This window comes from Anas platyrhynchos, chromosome 5 (genome assembly GCF_047663525.1).
Source record: "Anas platyrhynchos isolate ZD024472 breed Pekin duck chromosome 5, IASCAAS_PekinDuck_T2T, whole genome shotgun sequence".
Classification (NCBI taxonomy): Eukaryota; Metazoa; Chordata; class Aves; order Anseriformes; family Anatidae; genus Anas; species Anas platyrhynchos.
In genome coordinates this window covers 24,464,147-24,483,331 of record NC_092591.1, presented here as the reverse complement: position 1 = coordinate 24,483,331, position 19,185 = coordinate 24,464,147, and the positions used below count along the sequence as shown (strand labels likewise).

The following is a 19,185-nucleotide window of genomic DNA, read 5'->3' as shown; positions in this document are numbered from 1 at the left end:
TGGCTGGAGCTGCAGACAAACCCAGGAGCACCTGCTGGTCAGTAACTGGTGGCTCCTCCTGCAGCGCCCGTACTGGCAGGCAGGCAGTGCACAGCCTTTGCTGATCAGATCCGAAAGCAATTCATGCTTGGAAGGCTTCCTGGAAGGCTTCTGTGCTGGTCAGAAAAGTGGCTGTGTAAAAATAGCCACCTCTTACTCAGCGGGCCTGCTCTGACAGAGAGCAGTTGCCAGCTCAGCAAGGCGAGGGAGTTGGGACTTGGGAGCAAGGGGAGAGGAGGCGCAGAGGCAGGGGAAGGAGGAGGTTGTGTGCTGTGAGCCTGCCACCATGGCATCACCCCAGCAGAGTGCATGCAGCCCTACCCCTGCTCTGCTCTTCACCACTAGTCTAGTCCAAGAGCACTGCCAACACACAGTCATCTCTCCTAAAGCAGAAAGAAAAAAAGCAGAAGAGGCAGAAGCCTGGATAACACAAACGGATTCTTCTCCAGGAACATGGATAACAGACCCTAGATTTTAATACAAAAATGTTTATTTGAACCTTAACCCTGTGTCTTAAGGAGAGGAGAGCCATGTCCTTTTCTGTGCCGGCCTCCTCCTCCCATTACAATGCATCCCTTAACTGCCTGGGGAGCCAGCAGCTCAGAATCCCTTTTGGTAGAACCAGAGCTACAGAAGCCCGTACTGCAGAGCTGTACACCAGAGGCAGAGGTCCCGGTGAGGCAAAGACAGCACAACATCAGGTTGCATCCCATCCTTGCACTGCTGCATCCTGGGTGAGGGGAGGTTCCTCTGCCCATGGCTTATACAAAACCCATGAGGCAGTGTTGTCTTTTGCAGCAGCACAGCAGCTCAGCCCCTTCCCCCGTGAAGTTCAGACTTGGCTGGACATCCATCAGCAAAATCTGTAACTGGTTTTGCACCAAACGAATGCCTTGTTGGCAGCTGCTGGCTCCGCACTCCCAGTCTGCTCTTCAGAGCTCTCCCAGGGGTGCGCAGGTTCTGCAGCTGTGCAGACTCGGGCATGTTTATCAGCACCCTTCCTCAGATGGGAGCCGCTTCATCCTCTCACATCGCATGAGTTCCCATCTTCCCTCGCCATGAAGCTTCAAAATCCAGCTGTGGAACTGCAATTCAGCGACACAACAACTGAGGGATGTTCCTGTTGAGGGCGTGTTCTCCCACAGCAAGGCTCTGCAGCCTCAGCCATTCCCCTCTGCTCACCAGGCACCCTCTCTGCCTCCCCCCCTTGCCACCAGTCATGTAACGCCACCTCCCCTCCTCACCTTCTCCAGGCTGGGCCTGTGTCCCACACTGACCAGCGTCATGCCCAGCTGAAGGCACACACGGTACAGCTCATGCTCCACCTCTTCTGTCAGGGCACTGGTGGCTTCATCTAGCACTGAGAAACAAGCCGTAAGCCCCACACATCCCTCCTCTCCCAACTTGTCCTCTCCCCCTGGGCAAACGAGCAGTGACTGCTCGGGATATTTCACATGTTAAGTGGAGCTCACCAAGAGCAAGCAAGAAGCCTAAGGACCTTGACTTTACTCTGGTACAGCTGCTGCCAGCCAAGTGGGAAGGCTGCCCTTCCCCACAAGCCCTTAAATCCACTCAAACAGCCCTGTTCACCTCATTCCTTTCCCTCAAAAGCTGCCAGCCACTGCCCTGTTCTCACCACTGTGAAATCTAAGCCGTGACCTTCCCAACACGGGCTGCATGCCAGAGCGCCTGGCTGAACAGCAGCCTCGTCACCTCCCTGGCCAAGAGCCCAGGTGCAGCAGCCAGGATGGCCTGGCGTGGCTTCCTGACAGCTAAAAGCAAATACTACTGGCCTGGAGCAAATGAATGCAATTTGTTTTACATCATCTCTACAGCTCTTAGTTGACAGTCCTCAGGTTCCTTCTGACCAGATAGCACAGAGCAGTGCTGCAGGCTTCAGGAGATGAGAGGTACTTAAGTGTTGCTCCCTGCTACTGACACTGGCTCTGTGCACACACATCTACCCTGGCCCCTCTGATAACTCCTCCAATAGCCCCCCAGCCATCTAAATGTGCAAAGCAATTAGACCAAACTGCAAACGTGAGCTGCCTCTGTGATCTCTCAGCAGTGTTTCTTCTACCACTTCTTGTCCTCTTTTGCCGTGTTATAGCTGTTCCCAAGGGCACATCATTTCCACAGCCCCACGGAGGCTGGTGAGCCGCACACAGGGCAGCTGACACTGTGCTTGTGCTCACTAGCACATCTGCTTCTTTACATGGCAGCTGTTGAGCAGGTTGAGAGGGTGCTCTCTCAGGTGTAATTACACCTGGACCACGAACACTCATTAATATTTCCCTAAGAACACGAGGTTTTACACAAAACCTCTTCATTTACCCCCTGCCACAAAGATAGTGAAATATTTTCACCTCTGAATCCTGTGTGTGCTGCCTAAAATCATCACTAAGACCGAGCATGCTCCCAAGCTGCCTCTGTACCAGCTTCTGTTTGTGCCAAAGGCACTGCCTTTCTTCTGCAGTTGTTCACTCACCTGCATATCTTGGCTGGAGGTAGAAGAGACGTGCAAATGAGAGCCTCTGCATCTCCCCCGGGGACAGGATATCATACCTGCAGCAGGGTCGAGATTCAAAAATCTCCCTTAAGAAAGAGAGCTTGTTTGCTAAAGAGCTTGTGGTTGCTGGTACTGGAGACCCCAGCAAATGACTGGCCCTGTGTGCACCCAGTGCTCCCCCTCCACTGTGCAATCAGTTTCCTGCAGAGAGCATGGCTGCTGATGTTGTATTGATGCTTGGGGCAGGAACCTTTCAGCCCTGCACAGCCCACCTCTCACAAGACACAGGTGGACACAGATGCTCCCCAGTCCAGCAGCAATGTGCAGCTGCTTAGAAGCGTTCCCCAACCAGAGGGATCATCCAAATTCCCCCAGTGAGCTGCCTTACCAGTTCCAGTCCACCTGCTCATCCAGTCCTCCAGCCCTTTCCAGCAGATCAGCCTGCAGAGAGCACAGCAGATGTGTGAACACTGCCCCAGCCCTGCCAGCCCCCCAGGGACACAGCCCTGTGTACAATCATCCCCTCCCTGCTACCCAGTCTTCTCCTGCTTGGTCTGAAGTTGCTCCATACCCCTCCTCCTCCGCCTGTTCCCATGGACAGTCCTGTCCCAGCTACAACCCAGTCCCCTGCGTGTGTCCAGCCCGTGGTTGTGCCGTGCTGCCACAGCACCTCATCCCTCATCCCTTCATCCCTCTCCAGCAGCAGCGCCACCAGGGACTCACCAGCCCGGCCAACTCCAGGAATCGCACGATCCTCTCATCATCTGCAGGCCCTGGGGGAGAAAGTGATTAAATACAGGACGCGTCTGCTGAGACCACAGCTGCAAGGGGGAGGCCGTGGGGCAGCAGGGAAGGTTTGGAGAAACTCCTGAGGTCCGCTGGAGCTGACTCAACCACTTATCTATACTGGGTCCTGGTGTGTCACAGATGGACACTGGTACATGGTACATGGAAACTGAGATAAAGGCAAACACGGCTTCCCATACGCAGGTTGTACCAGATGGATCAGACGAATCCCAACAGCAAGTTTAGAAAGCAGCAGGGTGTCTCAGCACGGATCATAGTACAACATGCAGAGCACAGCCAGCCTGTCCTCACTGCATCAAGAGAAAGCATTCTTCTTGAAAGCAAGGGAATGCTGAGCAAACCTTGCAGGGAAAAGCAGAGTGCAACAGAAGTGAAACAGCATTCCTGATGGGGCATGGGAGAGGAGAAGCTGCACTGGGCACAGAACAGAGAGCTGAAACCACAGGGTTGGCTAATTGCTGCGATGAATTTCCACGTACCTGACACTGGGTAGATCTCCTTCAGGGGGTATATCACCTGTCAAACAGACCAACAGAAGCCATGTCAGAGGGAGCTGGACACGGCTCATCTGAAACACAGCGGTGGTGGCACAAAGTCAGCCAAAAGGGAAGGAGCAGTCGCATGCATCCTCCCCCTTGCAGGCCTTCCTGCTGCACGCGGGTTTGCAGAGGCACGCTAAGAGCCCTGCAGGGCTGGGGCCAGCTGGCCCAGGGCTCACCTGCTCACGCAGGCTGCCATCGGTGAAGAACGGCCGCTGCGGCAGGAACAGCACTCCGTGGGGGCCAAAGCAGGTCAGCATCTGGATGCTCCCTGCACAGAGACACACGCATGCTAAGCCTGCAGCGCCTGCTAGGAACGCCTCGCTGCTGCCATGGATTCGCCTTCGCATCCCAGAAAAGGCAGATGGGCAGCACGGAGCAAAGCGATGAGAGCCGCAGAGAAGTTTGTGATCCAGAGAAGGGACAGTTCAAATGGTGACACGTTTAATATCACAAGTGGCACTCGTCTTGCAAATTCTTGTTGCTACCTTCTAAACTCAGCTAGGACAGCCCTCGTTGAAGAAGAGAAGGATATGGAGACCTGCAGTCCTTACCCCGTGTGCTTTCCCAGAGTCCCCCGAGGACCCTCAGGAGAGATGTTTTCCCTGTGCCAGTGTTCCCCACGATCATCACGCTGTCTCCTTGTGAGATCCTGAGGCTCAGGTCTTTAATGAGCAGCTTGCCAGAGGATGGCACTGAGAGTGTCACTCGCTCCAGAAGGAAAGCCGTGTCCTTTGGCACTGCGTCCTCCTCAGAATAGCTGCTGGGCCACCACCGAGACAAAGAAGAAGAGACGTTAGACCTCCTGTGCTTCCATGACATGAATCCTGCCCCACACACCCCAGGTCACAGCGAGCACTGCGTTGCTTGGTCCAACCAACTGCATGCAGCAGGCTGTGACACCAAGGGGCCACCTCCACCCAGTGACAGCCCTGCACACTGGCAGGAAAGCTGCAAGCCAACGTGCTGCTGAGGGGAGACTCAGAGACTCACCTGTCCAGGTCCCAGCCAGCTTTGGCTTCTGAGTAGTTTTCATTTTTTCTTCTGCCAAGACTCAGCAAAGTCTCCTGCAGTTCACCAATCCTGGGCAAACAAAAGGGTGCATGAATGCCAGGGGCAGCTCCTCACTTCTAACCTTGTCCATACTCACTCACAAATTGTTTGTTATGTATTTATCACAGACTTGGGCACAGCCATGTCCCATGACCTCTCCTGCAGAGCCCTGCACCCACAGAAGCTCACCTGTGTGTGTAGCCAGCTACATCAGTCACGGTGCTGGAGAGATCGATGAGCTGGCTGAAGCAGCTGATGAGGTAGATGGAAACGAAGGCATTCTGGGGAGAAATCACATCCCAAAGCACCTCAGAGCAGGGTGTCAGCCTGCAGCTCACAGTCTCACAGCTCCCATTTCCACATCCCCACGGGCAGGGTCAGTGTATCCTGAATGTCACTCACTGCGGGTCTTTCAGCCCCCCTGCCACCAGCCTGAAGCCCAAACCTCCATCCTCAGTGCTCCACAACAGGGCCCAGCCATATGAATTTACAGCCCTAAGACTTAGGGCTGGCTCATGCAGTTGACACAAGCTCACAGCGCACATTTTGCCCCCAGCCCAGTGTGGGTCACAACCCTTAGCTCACCTTGCTGACCAGGGCGCTGAGCTCTGTCGGACTCAGGTCACCGTAGACCCCAGAAAAGATAGGAATGGCAATGACCACGTAGCTCAGGATGCTGCCCAGGTAGTCAAAGGTGTTGATCCCAACTGGGCGGAAGCACATGGGGACAAGGCAGTAAGTTGGGGTGGGAACCTCTCTCCCAGCCAGGACCAAGTGCAGCCCACTCAAAAGGAAGACCCAGATCCTGTCTCAGCCTCTCATAATGCACTCGAGCAGAAAACCCTATCTCACAGGCCAGCAGAAGCACTGGGGTGAAAACCCATTTGCCAAGCAAAGAGCTCCTTGGAACAGGCCCCAGAGAAAGAAAAACCAGCACTGCTGCTCTAGCAGTCAGGCTTCCAAGCCTGTGGGCCACTACGACAGAGCTACACCATGCCCGTGCTCACCCCCCAGAGCTCCCCACTCACTGTAGAGCCACAGCTCCTTGCCAATCAGCTCCCTCTGGGTCTGCAGCAAACTCTGCAGCCTGCGGTTCGTGCGCATGTGCTCCACTCGCCCGGCCCTGTAAAATATAGCAACATGACTCCCAGACTTCCTGGGAGCACACAATGGGGTAAAAGCCTGGGCTTTAGGACTAAGACCTAGAGAGGGCCTCTTACTTCAGCCTCCAAGGTTTTTTGTTGAGCTGGAACTGAACACCCATGAGATCCTTCTTGAAACACCAAGAAACTCCGGCTGAAATGAACAGCCCTGCAAGTTTCAGAGCACATGGGTGTTTCTGTCCCATACAGGAGGTGAGATGGGGCCACACACTATCAGCGAGGCTCAGGCCTTGAGCAAAACACACCCACGATTACAACACACACTTCTGAACAAAGCCTTTTTTGGAAGAGATGGACAGTGCTGCCACACATCTGGAGCCAGAAAGGAGAGGACAGAGGCAAAGGAGGTGACAGCAAGCAAATGGGCGAGGTGACCCCAGCCCCAAAGCCCTCCCTTTCTCGGAGCTTCCCAAAAGCATCAGCGTGTCCCCCAGCACCTGAGGGCTGTGCTGTGTGCACTGCCAGCTGTTCCCAGAGCAGGCAGCAGGGAGGCACATCCTGCTCCAAATCACCACCTGAGCAAAGTGTGGCAGCTCCTTCTGCTCGTTCACAAGGGCTGGGCTGCCCTCAGGTGGCAAAATGCAGACAGAGCTCCACGGTTTGCTCCAGACAATGAATTCCCGTGGCAGCTGAACATTCAGTACGGACACAGGGAGATACAGGCCAGGCATCAGGGAGCAGAAGTTTTGGCTGAAGTGCACAGTGTTGGTAGCTACTATTACTTTGCAGATGTGTAGAGGTTGTTGGATTGGTTTGGCTTTTCTTCCCATTCACTTTCAAAGCAAGTTTGCCAAAGGTTAAGCAAGCAAATAAACAAAATGCTGACAATGCCGGTTTTGGTTTTCCTTTATCAAAACAATCAATGGTTCAGCAGGTACAAGAGGACAGATTTAACAGCTTCTACAAGCCTGGGAAGTCTGGCAATCAAAACGGGCCACTCACCACACACTCTTCCTTTTGCAGGATTCTAGGAATGTAACTCTTAAAAATTGTCTTTGCTTTTAGTTAACTCATACCACAAAAACGTCAGTTTTAACACAATTCGATTACATTCTAGTTTCCTGCCAGATTAACTTTCTCTGCCTATGAACTGTACTGGAATAAGACAGTCCATTTTCTAGTTTGATAATTTATTTTATTTTTAGTAATAGTATATAAAAAACTTCAAAACTGCAACTTAACTAAGGGGATGTAATTAAAGTATCTTCTCGATTAAGAAAAATTAGCATAAACCAATAAGAATCAACCAGTCCACAAAGAAATAATTTAGACTTGCCAATGCAAAACAAGATTGATTTCAATTACTTATACCAAGGTTTCATGCCTGCCAATATTAATCTTTACCAAACTGGCAATTTTGAATCCCTGGGGATAACGCTGCAACACCTGAAATGCTCTGTCACTACAGTGAGAATGGGCAAATAGAGATCACAGTCAGGGAAGTCCAGAGATAGTGCAGCCCCTGCTTTCTTAAGCTCCTGGAAGAAGCGTGATTGCACAACACATAGAGCAAAGGCAGACACATGACAAGAGTTGAGCAATGACCTTCTTCCACTGACCAGGCACCCCAGTAAAACTGTGGGCCTTTTGCTGGACTCTACCCATTTCCGTGGACAGAAAGACCAGCAGACCTCAGGGCATCACTAAGCGTGAAGGTGCTGCTGGGCTCCCAGCTTTATGCTCAGCTCTGGGAGCCTTGCTAATAGCCAGACAGAAATGGCATCAAGCAAATCCAGAGAGCTGCAGTGCAGCGCCAGGAGGGTCATGGCACAGGCTGACCCAGAAGAGCACACAGAGATAACGAAGCAAGGCAAAAGCTTGGCACAGCCCCAGAAGACACACAGATTTGCAGCAGCAGGATGGGGCCAGAAGCAACCTGCAAAAAGTGCCCCAAGGGAACATCCTGACAAGATGCAATGGGACCTTGAGCAATCTTCCAGGTAAGGACCATGGCAAAACACCAGGAAGGGTCTCTAAGCCAGCACCAAATCTGTATCAAGCCTCTGGGCATGCTAGAAGGCAGGCAGAGAGCAACCAGCTGTCTCCAGCTGCTGTGAAGCATTCCTGCAGGCAGTGCATGGAATGCAAACACCGTGGCAGGGAGCAGACGCTCTGTGATGCTGCACCTGCAGCAGGGTGGAGGGGACAGAAAGCTCAGGCTGCAGCAACAGCACTTGGACTCCTCTGGGATACAGGAATACACTGAGGATGCTCCGAGCTGGCAGGATCCCTTTTCTACCTACCTGTAGAAAGCAGCTGGTTCTGCATTGACTCGAATCTGCATGTGCTTGAACCTGAACAACCCAAAAAACATCATCAGGATCATATATAAATGCCTAGTGAATTATACAACCAGCACCCTTACTAAAGGTAACTCATCTTGCATCTGTCAGAGCAGTGATCTAAGGCATCTCTCCACAGAAATATTCAACAGGCTCATAAAGGCACTGAAACCAAACCTTAGCGCAAGGTGACGTAATTCTGGGACAGCTCAGTGGTGCATTTGTTTGGTATCATGCTCACTGCAAGTCTCAGCCCTGGGGGATCTCTTCCCCTTGGGCATTTACTACCCCAGAACCTCCATCATACAAAATCATCACAGCCCATGTCTGGGCTCTCTGTGCCACAGCAGCTTCTGCTGTCCCTGAGTGCCCCAAGGCACAGGGAAAACCGCAAAACTTCCCTGAACTGAACCAGTGGCACTACCTGACACGATGCAGGGCACCAAAAGGAGCGCTTGGGGCTCAGCAGACTGAGTTTGGGGCAGCACTGAGCTGCTGGGTGTCTCCGAGCTGGGAAGCAGCTGACTGCATGTCACGGACAAGAGATCACACAGAATCACACAGAATCTCTAGGTTGGAAGAGACCTCAAGATCATCGAGTCCAACCTCTGACCTAACACTAACAGTCCCCACTAAACCATATCCCTAAGTTCTACATCTAAACGTCTTTTGAAGACTTCCAGGGATGGTGACTCAACCACCTCCCTGGGCAGCCTGTTCCAATGTCTAACAACCCTTTCAGTAAAGAAATTCTTCCTAACATCTAACCTAAAACTCCCCTGGCGCAACTTTAGCCCATTCCCCCTCGTCCTGTCACCAGGCACATGGGAGAACAGGCCAACCCCCATCTCGCTAGAGCCTCCTTTAATGTACTTATACAGAGCAATAAGGTCACCCCTGAGCCTCCTTTTCTCTAGGCTGAACAAGCCCAGCTCCTTCAGCCGCTCCTCATAGGACTTGCTCTCCAGGCCCCTCACCAGCTTCGTCGCCCTTCTCTGGACCCGCTCAAGCACCTCGATGTCCTTCTTGTAGCGAGGGGCCCAGAACTGAACACAGTACTCGAGGTGCGGCCTCACCAGAGCCGAGTACAGGGGGACGATCACCTCCCTAGCCCTGCTGGTCACAGTGTTTCTGATACAAGCCAGGATGCCGTTGGCCTTCTTGGCCACCTGAGCACACTGCTGGCTCATATTCAGCCGACTGTCCACCATCACTCCCAGGTCCTTCTCTGCCTGGCAGCTCTCCAGCCATTCCTCTCCCAGCCTGTAGCTCTTCTTGGGGTTATTGCGCCCCAGGTGCAGGACCCGGCACTTGGCCTTGTTGAACTTCATACAGTTGACCTCAGCCCATCGGTGCAGCCTATCCAGATCCTCCTGCAGAGCCTTCCTACCCTCAAGCAGATCGACACACGCACCTAGCTTGGTGTCATCTGCAAACTTACTGAGGGTGCACTCAATGCCCTCATCCAGATCATTGATGAAGATGTTAAAGAGGACCGGCCCCAGCACCGAGCCCTGGGGGACGCCACTAGTGACTGGCCTCCAACTGGACTTGGCTCCATTTACCACAACTCTCTGGGCCCGGCTATCCAGCCAGTTTCTAACCCAACGAAGCGTGCGCCAGTCCAAGCCAAGAGCAGCCAGTTTCTTGAGGAGAATGCTGTGGGAAACGGTGTCAAAAGCCTTGCTGAAGTCAAGGTAGACCACATCCACAGCCTTTCCCTCGTCCACCCAGCGCGTCACTTTGTCGTAGAAGGAGATCAGGTTCGTCAAGCAGGATCTGCCTTCCATAAACCCATGCTGACTGGGCCTGATCGCCTGCTTGCCCTTCAAGTGCCGCATGATGACTCCCAAGAGGATCTGCTCCATGAGCTTCCCTGGTACTGAGGTCAAACTGACCGGCCTGTAGTTCCCCGGGTCTGCCCTCCGGCCCTTCTTGTAGATGGGCGTCACGTTTGCTAGCCGCCAGTCAGCTGGGACCTCCCCCGATAGCCAGGACTGCTGATAAATGATGGATAGGGGCTTGGCCAGCTCCTCTGCCAGTTCTCTCAGTACTCTTGGGTGGATCCCATCCGGCCCCATCGACTTGTGCACATCCAAGTGCCGTAGCAGGTCACCAACCAGTTCTTCGTGGATGGTGAGGGCCACATCCTGCTCCCCGTCCCCTTCCACCAGTTCTGGGTACTGGGTATCCAGAGAGCAACCGGTTTTACCACTAAAGACTGAGGCAAAGAAGGCATTGAGCACCTCCGCCTTTTCCTCATCTCTTGTAACTAAGTTTCCCCCCGCATCCAGTAAAGGATGGAGATTCTCCTTAGTCCTCCTTTTTGTGTTGATGTATTTATAAAAGCGTTTTTTGTTATCTTTAACAGCAGTAGCCAGCTTGAGCTCCAGATGAGCTTTGGCCTTCCTAATTTTGTCCCTGCACAGCCTCGCTACATCCTTATAGTCCTCCCTAGTGGCCTGCCCAATTTTCCAAAGATTATAAACCCTCTTTTTCCTCCTAAGCTCAAGCCACAATTCTCTGTTGAGCCAGGCTGGTCGTCTTCCCCGCTGGCTCATCTTTGGGCACATGGGGATAGACCGCTCCTGTGCCATTAGGATTTGCCTCTTGAATAGCACCCAGCCTTCCTGAACCCCTCTGCCCTTCAGAACCGCCTCCCATGGGACTCCACCAACCAGTGTCCTGAGCAGCCTAAAGTCAGCCCTCCGAAAGTCCAATACAGTGGTTTTACTGGTTCCCTTCCTGGCCCCGCCAAGTATAGAGAACTCCACCATTTCGTGGTCACTCTGCCCAAGACTGTTCCCGACAATCACATCCTCCACCAGTCCTTCTCTGTTTGCGAAGAGAAGGTCTAGCAGGGCACCACCCCTGGTAGGTTCACTAATCAGCTGCGTCAGGAAGCTATCTTCCACTTTCTCCAGAAACCTCCTAGACTGCTTCCTCTGGGCTGTGTTGTGCTTCCAGGATATGTCTGGGAAGTTGAAGTCCCCCACGAGTACAAGCGCTGACGATTTCGCAACTTCTGTCAGCTGCCTGTAGAACTCCTCATCCGTCTCCTCATCCTGGTTCGGCGGTCTATAGCAGACCCCGACCAGGACACTAGCCTTGTTGTCCCTGCCGATCCTAACCCAAAGGGACTCGATCTTGTCATTCCTAGCCTCGAGTTCTACAACATCGAAAGACTCTCTAATATAGAGAGCCACACCGCCACCCCTTCCATGCTGCCTGTCCCTTCTGAAGAGCCTATAGCCAGGCATCGCAGCACTCCAGTCATGAGACTGGTCCCACCACGTTTCCGTGATGGCAACCAAGTCGTAGCCTGCCCGCTGCACGATGGCTTCCAGCTCCTCCTGTTTGTTACCCATGCTGCGTGCATTGGTGTAGATGCACTTCAGCTGGGCCTTTACCTTATCCTCCGGCCTTGCCACTGCTCCCCCTGGTACAGCCCCAACAGTCCTCGCTCCAGCCCCATCCCCCTTCTTACCTAGTTTAAAGCCCTATCAATGAGCCCCGCCAGCTCCTGGCCCAGGATCCTTTTTCCCCTAAAGGATAGGGACCCGTCTACGGCCACCAGACCAGGTGCTGAGTAAACTGCCCCATGGTCGAAAAACCCAAGATTTCTGCGTAGGCACCAGCCCCGGAGCCACGTGTTTAACAGGTGGGCTTTCGTTGTCCTCTCCGTACCCCTCCCTGTCAACGTAGGGACGGACGAAAAAACTACTTGCACTCCTGCTCCGTCCACTAACCGTCCCAGTCCCCTAAAGTCTCTTTTGATAGCCTTCAGGCTTCTGTTGTCAATGTCATCAGTGCCCGCCTGGATTATCAGGAGCGGATAATAATCAGAGGGGCGCACCAGGTTGGGGAACTTCCTGGCCACGTCCCTGACCCTGGCCCCAGGGAGGCAGCAGACTTCCCTACGGGTAGGGTCAGGCCGACAAATAGGGCCCTCTGTCCCCCTAAGGACAGAGTCTCCCACGACAATCACCCTTCTTTCTTTCTTGGTGGAGGCAGTTCTGATGCGTGGAGTCGACCTCCTCGCCCTAGGCATCCTCCTGGGAACACTTTCTATCTCTTCCTCAGCTACCGGTCTCTCAATCTCCAGGGCCTCAAACCTGTTTTGTAAGGGCACCTGGGAAGGTGGGGCCGGAGGGGGAGGGCATCGCCTGCCACGTCGCACAGGGACCTGTCTCCACTCCTCCTCAGCTCCCAGATCCCCTCCCTCAGCCCGACGGCGACAGGGCAAGGGGTCCACCCCCGTTTGGGGTGTCTCACCCCGGTACCTCTCCTTGATGCCCTGCAGGGAGTTGCTCCAGAAGTCAATCTCCCGCTCACACTCCCTAATGGCCCTCAGCCTCTCCACCTCCTCCTTGAGCTCCGCCACCATGCGGTGGCTGCAAACAGAGATGTAGCTGCAAACATAGCACTGAACAGGGACTAAAGTGCAGCTCTTGCAGGAGCTGCCAAAATAGGCAGTGAAAATGCTGCTCCACTGTGACTCACCTGAAATCCCCCTCCAGCTTTTCCTGCTCCACAAGTTTAGACACAATTGGGCTCATCAATACCTTGTTAACGATTGTCCCGATGACAAAATACCCAAAGATGCTCACCGGGCCCAGCCAGCCTGTGCTGCAGAGGAGAAAGAGAGGTTGGCTAAGCCAGACAGAAGGACACCCCTGGGCTGTCAGAGCCCTCAGCTGTCACCTCTCTTCACCTTCACAGGACTTTGGGGGCCAGCACTGCACAAGGCAGAAGTCCCTTGGTAGAGCAGAGCCCCGTCACCCACACGTTCAGTGCCCCTGCAGTTACAGCAGCAGTTGTAAGGTGGGTGCCAGGCTCCAAAACAGAGCAGAGAGGTGTGCTGAGGGGTCAGGGTGGGCCCTTACCTGTGGAAGCACTGGTACGTGTAGTAGGCCAGCGTGAAGGGAGAGATGACGAGCTTGCTGGCCATGGAGCTGAGCTGCTTGCAAAACCTCTCCACGTCCTGGCTGATGCGCTGGTCCCTGCCCAACACAAAGAGGCATCGACGCTGTTAAAGCCCAGAGTGAGAACCAGCTGGTGCAGGGTGTAGTACCTCCCTAACAGGGCACAAGCCAGGCTGTTTCACTGCCTGAACTTAGGACAAGGGGAATGGGAACAACTCCATATGGGAGGGACCTGCAGCCTGCCTCCTGCTGCCCCACTAGGAGACAATTGCCATGGCTCAGCATGGCCCAAGGGCTTTCCTGGCACCCAGGAAGGACAGCTCCTGTTGTGACTGTCACCCCATTCCTTGTGTTAACTCCCTGTTCCCCCTTCTGCAACACTGCCTGCTCTGTGCTGAAGGTCTCTGCATCCTTGTTCATTACTCCCTGGTCCCTCCTTTGTATTAACAAAACCACTGGCTTTCCCCCAAACCTTGAGTATTGGTGCTGCAACCCCAGACACCAGAGATACCGGGGCTGGTTAGAGCACAGGGCAAGCCCTAACCAGCTGCAAGGTATTAGGCAAGTCCTCCAGCAAAATCACCCTTCCAGTCAGCAGCAGGTCCCTTTGCTGCAAGGAGCAAAGTGTGCTCACCCTCCCACATCCCACAACAGCAGCCAGCATTGCACCAAGCCTCCTTGTCTCAGCAGCAGCAGGCAGGTGGGTGACAGACCCCCGGGTCCCACGTGCCCCACTGCTGGGCAAAAGATGAGCTTGGGGTAACTCGAAAGGATTTTAGTGTATATAATCCTTCAGTGTCTGATCTGTCCAGAGCACATGGGTAAGGGTTTCAGCCTCTGATGCTCTGAGCTCAGGCAGAAAAGTAATGAGTGTGGATGCAACAAAGAGCAAGGCTGGAGTCCTGCTTAGCCATTCATGCAGATATGACCACAAGGACATTTGTCTCTCAGCTCTTGTGCAGTCCTGGAGCAGCAATGGATTCAATCTGGGGGCAGCTCCCACCCTGACTGACATTACAGTCATTATTTTTCCTTTTCTTAGACTGTAATTGTTCCTGTGATGTTATCATTTAACTCATGCTGTAAACTCATGGCAGGATATTGCTTTTTATGAGCTATTAAGCAACACGTACTGATAACACACAGACATCAACTCAAATGCCCTGCTAGGAGCCACGGTGTTTGTATGACACTCTAAGCCCACTCTTCATTCGCTCTATAAGGGAAAGAAGGATCACACCGTGCATCTAACACTTAGCTTGGTTTGCACTGCATGTAAGCCAATTCACTGCCCTAATTCATTCTCTAAATATCTCCTACATGGAAAAAAATCTCATCAGAACCGCAAGATAAAGAGAATTCTTGTAGTGGCATCAAAAAGGCGCTGAACAATAAGATTGGATGTTTGAGCAGAAGCAAGGGGGTGATGAAAAATACTCAGCAGCAATCCCACGCTTTGGGTGTGCTAAGGTCAGGAGAGCTGGCTCTATCACTGTGGAGCAGATAGACCCAGTTATCTCATGCATTTCACTGCACAATGTGAACACATTCCCTGGTTAAAAATAAACCTTAAGGACAGTCATGTGGTGAGGGGCCCCTGTGCTCCCCTTCCCCCAGCCCAAGGAAAAGATGGGTGTGTAGGGGACCTTCCAGCCACGGCCAATGTGTTACACAGCCTGGGAGGAACCGCAAGCCTTAACCTGTCCTTGCAATTCCATTTCAATGAAGATGAGAGTAATTTCACCAGCTGCTGGGAAGCACATCATGAAGCTGTACTTTCTTGTTTGGCAATAGGGCTGCTTGACCCTTTCCTTGTTTTCTGTTGCCCCAGGCACAGCTGTTTGTTCTTACCCATGCTGTCACTCAGCACTGGGCTAGCAGAAGCAGCCAGGGAGCAGGTCTGGCTGAAAAATTATATAGGAAAAGGAAAAATGTATGACATATCCTGTACCATTTCTCATGCTGTGCAATGAAAGAGTAAGGACAGGCCACCAGGAGCACCAGGAGCAGAAGCACAGAGGCTGCTTCAGTCCCTTGAACTGTCAGCAACAGCTGGGAGTCTCTGCAAGGCAGTCACTTCTCATGTGGACCCCACACTTGGTCACCTCATGTGCCATCACTGTGCTAAGCGGCACCAGAGCAGTGAAAGGGACAAGACCACAGGTGCCCCCTTCAGGGGAAGAGAGATTGTGGTCTTGACACAACTGTATAAAGCCTCAAAATTTGGAAAAAGTTTTCTCCAGGTTTCTAGTTTTTCAGCAAGTGTTTAATAACGAGTTCTTTAAATTCCAGAGAGGAAAAACAAAACAAAACAAAACAAAACAAAAATCTCTCCTCTGAAGTGCTGTCTAATGTAGGATCTTTAACTCTTCAAACTGCATAACTGTGTCAGCAGTGCCCTGTGTGCAGAGTACAGGCAGAAAGGCCGGGGTCAACGTGACACTGCGAGGAAGGGAGGTGTTTGATCTTTTCTGCTGAGAAAAGCAGTTCTGCAGTAACCAGGACAGTGCAAGAAGCAGAACTTCTGCCTCTCTGCAGCTGTGTCAGAGGCTGCTACAGAGGGACTAGAAGATGATCTGAGTGTAGGCTGGCATACCAGGAGGGACTGAATGCTCCTCCTTCTCTCAAATTTCACGACAACCCTGACATTTCCTTCCTAGGAACAGGGAAGAGGAAATGCAGCCCTCAGAGAGCAAAACAAAGCCTTTCCTGAATGTGGCTTCCACAGGCTATCAAAACCACTAAAAACCCTACTAAGCAAAACTGCGTTCAGCCGGAGACTGGTGGTTGAAGTTCAAACTGAATGCCAGGGACTGTCCTGAGTGCACTGGCTGCGTGAAGACAGGGAGAGGCAGTGCTCTCTGCCTCCACACAGGCCCTTTGCAACATCACACCACGTGCCAAGAGCTGAGATTGCAGACGGATTGGCTGATAGCAGTGCTAGATCCCTATTCTGATGGCTCTCCATTTTCCTTGCAACAGAAACATCCTGCCTACAAAACCTTCAAGGCCAGTGGTCACGGGAGTTCCCATCGCCAGGTACCACCACCCACCCAGGTTGGATGGGTGTATCTGTGTCTAGGTAGAAAAAAGCTCCTATGGCTTAAACCCCTACCCAGAGATACAGAGAGGTCAGGAAAAGGCGAGGAGCAGCTCAGAAGCCAAGCAAGAGGATGAAAGAAGCCGCAGGCAGCCTACGGGTTATCGATGTCCTCGTGCAGAACATGCAGGCTGTAGTAAACCTGGCCCTGGAAGTAGCAGCGGTGGAGGTATTCGGTGAGGGATTTCCTCCAGCTCACGTACATCAGGTTGCAGATAAACTGGTCGAAGCTTTTTAGCTGGAACGGAGGCAAGAAGACAGATGGGAAGGGATAAGCCAGCAGAACAAGCATTTCCCAAAATGAAACAATTAGCAGTTTGCATCAGCGGTCACATAGCTGCCCAACGGGGCTTGGGCAGACCCAGATCCTTCAACGGGATCATGCCAAGAGCCACGGGCAGCTGTCCCCTCCCTTTCCAAGACGAGGGAGCCTCTGGCCTGTCTTACCGTGGAGTTCACCACGATCAGGGTGAGGGCGATGGCAGTCAGCGCTTTGAATCCGGAGAAGTCCTTGTTCCCCAGCACCTCGTAGTACTGGCTGGGGATCACACCGACCTGATAAATAACCAGCTGCTCTGGAGGAAAGAGGGAAGCACGGGATGGGAAGGAAGGACGGTGGTGTGGTGAAAAAAAAAGGGGGTTTTGGGGGGATTGAGGAGCGCTCAGCCCAACCTGCCCTGCTCCCCGGCTTACCCAGCAAGGCGACGCAGAGCAGCGTGAGGAACATCAGCGCGTTGCGGGACGGCCACTGGGGAAACAAGACAGCCTGGATCCTCAGGAAGCGCCGCAGGAACACCACATCGAGCTGGGGCCGGGGCCTGGCGAGAGGAAGAGCCGCACCGGGGGTGGACGCGAGCTCTGGGAGCTCGGCGGCACCCCCAAAAAAAACAAAAAACCCCAAACCCGCTCTGCCTCACCGGCCGCCGGCCCCAGCGCCCCGACCGCCGGCGCTGCCTCCCGCCATGATGGCGCGGCCCGCCCCCGGGCTGTCCCTGCCTAAATATTCATAAAGCTCGCGAATAAAGTGGCGGATATGCAGGAGCCCTCCTCGCTGTGGAGGAGCTCGCTACCGACAGGCTCAGGCCTCCATGGCGGCCGGGAGCGCCACCTTGCGAGGCGGGGGGGACAGCTCTGAAGGGAAGGGGATGGCCGCTGCCCGACCTTCCCTTCAGGGCTGTCCCCCTTTCACTTCACCCTCTCGCCCCCACTGGCTTCCACCCCTCAGCCCCATCTCCCCTGTCCCTGTTCCAGGTGCTTCCAAACACAACCCAGCCGGAGCCCTAGCGAGCAGCGCTGTCCCTAAGCGGCGTCCCTCCCTCCCTGCCTCCCCTCGCTGCTGCTGCTCGCGGTGCTATCAGCCCTGCCGATCTCCCTGGTGACTCAGTTTTATACTCAAAAGGACACTTTTCTCTCAGGTGTTGCGCCAGCCCTGGGTGATGGTTGCTGACGGAAGCCATATCCTATTGCGGTGCGATATGGTGGCTCTGGATGCGGTGTGTCACCGTGCCGGGCATTACCGGGACAATGACCCCCGTGCTTTGCCTCATGGCAGGGGGCACTGCTCCCCTTCCTCCCCTGCCCATTAAATGGTTTCCCAGCACCAAGGCATCCAGGGGATCCGACACAGAGATGTGATGGCCAGGGTGGCTCTTCCTCCTCCTCCCTGCCCTTTGCCCATCCCTGTCAGCTCTGGGACCCTCTCTGAGGCAGCCCTGACTGAGCACAAAGGCACGGTGCCTCCCCACACCTCTCCACCCCCATGCTCGGAGCAGCACCCAGGCATTTACATCTTTTACAGCACTCCCCTCTGCCTTCCACCTTTCCTCCCCAAAACCAGTGTGGCCTTCTCAGTGCCTGCCCTCCCTGCGTTGCTGGCTCTCCATATCTGTCCATGTCCCTGTGGCCTCCTGAGCTCTGAAGCAAGCCGGAGCTGCCATGATCACCAGAACAGACACAGAACAGCAGTCTCGACTTGCCAGCTTTCATCCCCTCAGTTTTCCCATCCCGAGTCTTTCCTCACACTGCCGGTTTTGCGCAATGGTTCGTAATGAGGCACTGCCAGAAGAATGTCATCTTCCTGGTTTTTCCAAAATTCAATCCACCGTTTCCTGCCCATTCCCAGTCTCCAGCTTCTTCATACACGTCTACACGAGCTTGCAGCTCCTTCAGCTTGCTATCACTTGCAGTCTTTAGCCCTGTTTCTATTCAATAGTAAGTAAAGGGCATTTGGCCAGGTATAATGCATTCTGAGCTTTATCTCTCTATATACCAGTGCATGAACTAAAACAATTGTTTTGCAGCAGGACCAGCCACCTGAACTCATCAGCAGTCACCAACGCTCCCGTGCCGCCACAAAGCAGAGGGTGGGAATGGAGAACCGATGGCACCAGGCTCATCCTGGCTGAAGCCACCCTGGAGCCGCACCATCGGCTCCCGCTGTGCTATCTTAATGATCCTGTCTTTTCCCCCTCCATGCTCTGTGCCTTAATTAGCCTTTCCCCCTCCTGTGGGCCCAACTGCTCTGCTGTCTTTTAAATCCTTCTTCCCCATGCTTCGCCTCTAACAGCATCTTTCTACTGTACACTTCAAAGGCTTTGCTCACCGCATCTGTCCTGGCTGGCATTGGCAGGCAACGCCCCAGCAAAGGCCAGGTCTGCCATGAAATCGCAGTCATTGAAAAGACTTCAGGCCCTCTGGGAGAGGAGCAGGGATGGGGGAGGAGGGGTGGAAGGATTTTCACCATTTCACCTCTGGGAAGAGCTATTAGT

At 53.6% G+C, this 19,185-nt stretch overlaps 1 protein-coding gene across 6 annotated transcripts; it reads right to left on the bottom strand.

The window, feature by feature from the left end:
- Window positions 1-507: 507 nt before the first annotated feature.
- ABCD4 (ATP binding cassette subfamily D member 4) lies at window positions 508-17,693 on the bottom strand. Of its 6 annotated transcripts, none has more exons than XM_038180277.2 (19): window positions 17,335-17,637; window positions 17,111-17,235; window positions 16,865-16,992; window positions 16,516-16,655; window positions 13,279-13,395; window positions 12,896-13,021; window positions 8,354-8,404; window positions 5,976-6,070; window positions 5,533-5,654; window positions 5,137-5,228; window positions 4,888-4,977; window positions 4,449-4,657; window positions 4,074-4,165; window positions 3,835-3,871; window positions 3,272-3,321; window positions 2,937-2,989; window positions 2,528-2,604; window positions 1,284-1,399; window positions 508-1,124 (listed from the first exon to the last, which is right to left on the bottom strand). In XM_038180277.2, exons 1-19 carry the CDS (start codon window positions 17,379-17,381, stop codon window positions 1,029-1,031), a joined length of 1,863 nt encoding a protein of 620 aa, XP_038036205.2. In that variant the 5' UTR covers window positions 17,382-17,637; the 3' UTR covers window positions 508-1,028. The 6 variants fall into 6 exon arrangements, with proteins under 6 accessions (XP_038036205.2, XP_038036206.2, XP_038036212.2 ...); XM_038180278.2 differs by having other exon boundaries at window positions 4,449-4,654; window positions 17,335-17,634; XM_038180284.2 differs by lacking the exon at window positions 16,516-16,655 and having other exon boundaries at window positions 12,896-13,016; window positions 16,865-16,987; window positions 17,335-17,693.
- Window positions 17,694-19,185: the final 1,492 nt, after the last annotated feature.

Excerpts from the sequence above, each read along its gene's own strand:
- ABCD4 (XM_038180277.2), bottom strand. The coding sequence starts at position 17,381 with ATGGCGGGAGGCAGCGCCGGCGGTCGGGGCGCTGGGGCCGGCGGCCG. Across the intron at positions 17,236-17,334 it reads GGCGCTGGGGCCGGCGGCCG|GCCCCGGCCCCAGCTCGATG; the intron begins GTGAGGCAGAGC and ends TCCTCTCGCCAG. Across the intron at positions 5,655-5,975 it reads CAAGGAGCTGTGGCTCTACA|TTGGGATCAACACCTTTGAC; the intron begins GTGAGTGGGGAG and ends GCTTCCGCCCAG.